Raw genomic sequence first — 5,217 nt, 5'->3', positions numbered from 1 at the left:
CTCACCAAGTTTCCCAACCTGAGCCACTCAGTTTATATGCATCATAGGTATCAAGACTTAAGCTACTGGAACTTGATTAGGAAGCTAAGTTAGTAAGAGACGGCCTGCAATAGAGTTCAGGACCATTAGGTCTTTACGCTGTAACTTTTGTTTTTGTATTGACTATGATATCCTTAGGGTTTTATTAAATTGATACAAACACTTATACTCAAAAGTTTTCAAATGTTCTAGGAAATTTCGCATTAATGATAATATAAGCATAAAAGAAAAGTTTTAATTGGTTCTGAAAATTAGAGGACGTCACATCATAGGAAGCCACTATCTGAGGGAGAGCCTAATACCAAGGGGGGGGGGGGTCATCTCTTCCTCAGTGACGATGAAATAAAAGAGGATGAAGAAATTACCATGTATGAGCTAGATTTTTTAAATGAACTAGTTCATGTTGTGCCGATAGTTGTGGCTTACCATTCACCATCTGGAGAAAATAAGGCCTCCACTAAAGAATCTTATAGTAATAATGATCTTGCTCCAATTAGCTCAATTCTATAGAAAAGTCCAGATGTTGATTGTCTTCAACCTTCCTCATCCAAAAGAGAAAACAGAATGAAGATGGGGTTTTGAATGAGTAGTTGATACCTATCTATGCAGTTGGACTTAAATGGTTTATTGAAGAGATCGTCATGTTTGTAAAGGAACACAACTTAAGGAAGATGAATGAAATCATCTTGAAACAGGATGAAGACATAATGCAAGACATCCCCACTTCTAGAATTCTTTAAAGAGAAAATTAAGACATATATGTTAATGTGGTCACTAGAAGATTCCAGCCTAAAGATTGTCAAAGTTAGATGCTCCAAACCCAAGAATAATAGGGTTCTAACTATCAGTTTAACAAGGACTTGTGGTAAAGATCTTTTCCCATAACAAATTCTAGTTTCTGAGCTAATTAAATACCGTTACACTGAATGGGAAGAAATTTTATAGGCCATTTCAAATTGAAAAAGTGCCCTATACCAAGAGTTAAGGATTGTTGTTAGCAAGTTCAAGGATAAAGTTCAACAACTGATATTTGTTAGTCTCACTCCAAGGCCATAACCTACTCCCAGACTAAGAAGAGGACGACATATATTTGTTGATGAATCTCTCATTCAAATGTTTCCTTTTGGCTTTCTATTGATTAATAATAGTTTTCCACCTGGTTTTTCTATGGAACGCTATACATCTATTGATAGACCAAGAATATGTTATTACAAGTTGTCATCATCAAATCATCCAATACATTTTGAGGATACCATATTGTACACCTTATATTTAGATAAATGACATAATGGATTCATTGAATTTTATTTGCGTTATTTCATAAATAACCTTAAAGGAAAGTGGCCAATCCCTATGAATCACTTATATATAACGCAGGTAGTATGACATTATAATTACCAACTTTGTGGTTTCTTGTCTCTCTCCCTCTTATGAAAAACATCAGAAATTTTATTTTATATGGATCAGGATTTGATTTCTCATTTAGCAAGTGTAGTGTTGTACGAGATTACATTATAGGAAGAACGAATCACTTCTTTATCACCCACAACTCCTAACTAAGATCCGATTCTTACAATGCAAGTCGTTTATGTTTAATGTGACAAAACTCTAACCAAACCAAAAAGACCAAATTCAAAATTTATGTAGTTGAAAAACTAACTGATAGTTGAAAAAGAAGTTGATAGCCAATAAAAACGACGATTGGTAAACTAACAAATAAGCTAGATGAAATATATAATATGACATACAAATGCATGTAGAAGATTATTTATTTATTTATTTTTGCATTAATAAAAAGTATATTTGAAAAATAAGAAAAAACTTAATAAACTTGTTGAAAAGGTAATTTGAGTAGTTTTTCAAAAAATTGCTTATAAGTTTTTTGTTTTATTATTTTTATAGTCTAATAAACCTAAAAAAATAAAATATATTATAATCTAGCTACAATTTGTGGAAGATAGTATTAAGTATATTATTTGATTGTGTGAGAATTTTCATAATTCTCATTGTAATTAAGAATTTTCTTATAAACTCAACTAAATATAAATTATTCTCAAATTTTCATCAAGTGGGCCTATTGACATGAGGAATTAGCCCATCACATCTAGGTCATCACGTGCCCCCTAGGAGCCTGGCCAATAATGGAGGCTCCACCTAATCAACCATATCATTTTGTGGTGGTTGTGCATCCATCGAATATTACGGGTCAATTTTTCTGTTCCACCCCCCACCCTATTACCATACACCTCCACCAATCATCCTCCTGCCTCCCTAAGCAACCCGTAACCCCTAGCCACGTGTCCAACACATTCTCTGTTTCCAGTATCTTCCTTGATTATATAATTCCCCCGCTCCCTTCATATATACGGATCTCGCAAAAGAAAATTATTCGCAGTCTTTCCATCAGATCTCATCGCCGTTCTTCATTTTACGCATCTGAATTTTTTGCTTCGAAGAGGTAACTAATTCTTCCTTCTGATTCCAAAATTTCGATTTTTTCAATTCTTTTTAGTGAATTGTTGATGTGATGTTTCGTAGTTTAAGAACCCTAGTTGAATTTTATGCATTTAGTCGAATTTGAAACTGTTTTGATTGTAATGAAAGGTGAATTATTACCTGGTTTTCTTAGTTAAGATTGCTTGTAGTTGTTAATTGATTGTTACGATGACGTGGTGTGCGAAATCGATTCAATTTTGCGAGAACAAATCTCATATGTATCACATTAGAAACACACACGTATATTATATCTGTTTATTTGATTAGACATAGAACTAAATCACTCAATCGTCGTGAATTCTCATAATTACTGATAGATGAACAAATTAAGGTCAAAATTATACTGTCAATTTAATCAATTTGTGCGTTTCAGTGAATGAAATTTGGCTCCTCTCAATGGTTTGAGTTAGGGTTCTATATGTGATTATTGCGTCTATATGAATCAAAAGCTTTGAGATTTGGAACTCATAATTTCAGATTCCACCTGTGATGCGTCTTTCGATTAGATTCAAGTCCACTTACTATCTTCTTTTTTTTTTTTTTTTCATTTCTTTCAGAAGTTCATATCCAGTAATAGTCAACCACCTGGGAATGCGGAATGATGTGTTCAAACGTTGGTAATTCCTTCTCTAAAACCCGCATGGTTGCAAGCCCATATGAACTACTCATTCTCCTCGATGAACTTGGATCCAATAATCAAAACACATTCACTCACCAGGCCCAAATGCTCCCCAATTCCCCAATTTCTAGGGTTTCTGTCATCTTAAAACACGAGCTTGTAGAAGACGGTTAGTCCCGCACTTCACTTCACCCCAAGAAAACCCTACTTCTGTAAATAACCACTTTACTACTTTTTATTTCTACAAAAAAAATGGAGAACATGGGAAACGTATTGATGCAAAAATACGAATTCGGGAAAATGCTAGGGCAAGGTAACTTTGCTAAAGTTTACCATGGTAGGGATTTGAAATCAGGCCAAAGTATAGCCATTAAAGTAATCGATAAAGAAAAGGTGTTAAAAGTTGGATTAATCGATCAAACAAAGCGAGAAATCTCCGTTATGAAAATGATCAAACACCCAAATGTAATCCAACTTTACGAAGTCATGGCTACAAAAACCAAAATCTATTTCGCAATGGAATACGCAAAAGGAGGTGAGCTTTTTGAGAAAGTGTCAAAAGGAAGGTTAAAAGAAGACATTGCTAGAAAGTATTTCCAACAATTAATCTTAGCCGTTGATTTTTGTCATAGTCGTGGGGTCTACCATCGTGATTTGAAGCCCGAGAATCTTTTGTTAGATGAATTTGGGGATTTAAAGGTGACTGATTTTGGTTTAAGTGCTCATGATTCATGTACGCGTGTAGATGGGTTGTTTCATACCACATGTGGTACTCCGGCTTATGTGGCGCCCGAGGTGATTAGTAGGAGAGGGTATGACGGGGGTAAAAGCGACATTTGGTCTTGTGGTGTGATTTTGTTTGTTCTTTTCACTGGTCATCTTCCGTTTAATGATTCGAATATTATTCAAATGTATAGGAAGATAAGCAGAGCTGACTATAAATGCCCTAATTGGGTCCCACCCGAAGTCCGTAGGCTTTTAAAAAAAATTCTTGATCCGAATCCACTCACTAGAATTTCCATGAAAAAAATCATGGAAAATTCGTGGTTCAAAAAAGGTTTAGACACCAAACAAAGAGAAATGTCCATGTCTGCGTCAGCTGACGCAGACAGAGACATTTCTGTAAAAAGGGATATAGTTCCGGTACTGGCACCAATACCAGTACCAACAACCCCTGAGGTGGTCCACAGTTGTTTCTGGCAGGAACCAAAGAAGTTGGATTTCACAAAGGTGTCGAGTTTTAATGCTTTTGATATCATTTCTCTTTCGACTGGATTTGATTTATCCGGTTTGTTTGTTGGAAATGATGAGAAAGAGGAAGTGAAATTTACGTGTAGAAAGACTGCGTCGGATATAATATCGAAATTTGACGAAATTGCCATGAGTTTGAAGATGGAAGTGGGGATGAAGAAGGGAGGTCAGATAAAATTGAGGAAACCGAGTGAAGGGCGAAACGGTGAATTGACGATTGAAGTTGAGATTTTTGAAATTACGTCGTCGTTTCATTTGGTTGAGGTGACAAAATCATGTGGTGACGCGTTGGAGTTTAGGAAGATGTTGAAGGAGGAGATAAAACCTAGTCTTGAGGAAATTGTTTGTGCATGGCATGGTGAATTACCATAGAAAAAATATTTTATCTTTAAAATTATTTTCTACTTTGTAATTGTTTTCGTATCATTGTTATGTAATAATCTAAGATTATCCCTAAATTGTGTTTAATGTTATCATTTTCTTTCTTAACCTTGATATCTATTTGCCTCTCATACAAATTATTCGAAAATCCGGATTGGGCCTGTTCCATTGTAACTAGCTCTTTAATTGGGCCTTGAAAACCGATTTTGGGCCGGGTTGAAAATTTCGGAAAAATATAAAAAAACTGGTAAAACCAATAAAGATAGTGAAAAATAAGTAACTAAAAACTGGTCTTCAATCTGGCAAAGCTAAAATGGGCTTTGGGCCCAAATCCCTAATTCAAACCCATTACATGGGTCTCCTAATGAACTACAAAAAAGGAATTTGATTGAGTAGGATGGATTAAAAATGCAACTATGGTTTTTGGTTCA

General features: G+C 35.0%; 1 protein-coding gene across 1 annotated transcript; it reads left to right on the top strand.

Annotated features, from left to right (window-relative positions):
• The first annotated feature begins 2,301 nt into the window (after positions 1-2,301).
• On the top strand, positions 2,302-4,900 carry LOC111885361 (CBL-interacting protein kinase 2). Its single transcript, XM_023881622.3, has 2 exons — positions 2,302-2,497; positions 3,093-4,900. Exon 2 carries the CDS (start codon positions 3,407-3,409, stop codon positions 4,775-4,777), a length of 1,371 nt encoding a protein of 456 aa, XP_023737390.1. The 5' UTR covers positions 2,302-2,497; positions 3,093-3,406; the 3' UTR covers positions 4,778-4,900.
• Positions 4,901-5,217: the final 317 nt, after the last annotated feature.

This window comes from Lactuca sativa, chromosome 9 (genome assembly GCF_002870075.4).
Source record: "Lactuca sativa cultivar Salinas chromosome 9, Lsat_Salinas_v11, whole genome shotgun sequence".
In the NCBI taxonomy this organism is placed as follows: Eukaryota; Viridiplantae; Streptophyta; class Magnoliopsida; order Asterales; family Asteraceae; genus Lactuca; species Lactuca sativa.
Note: the sequence above shows the minus strand (reverse complement) of the source record. Positions and strands in the feature narration are given on the sequence as shown.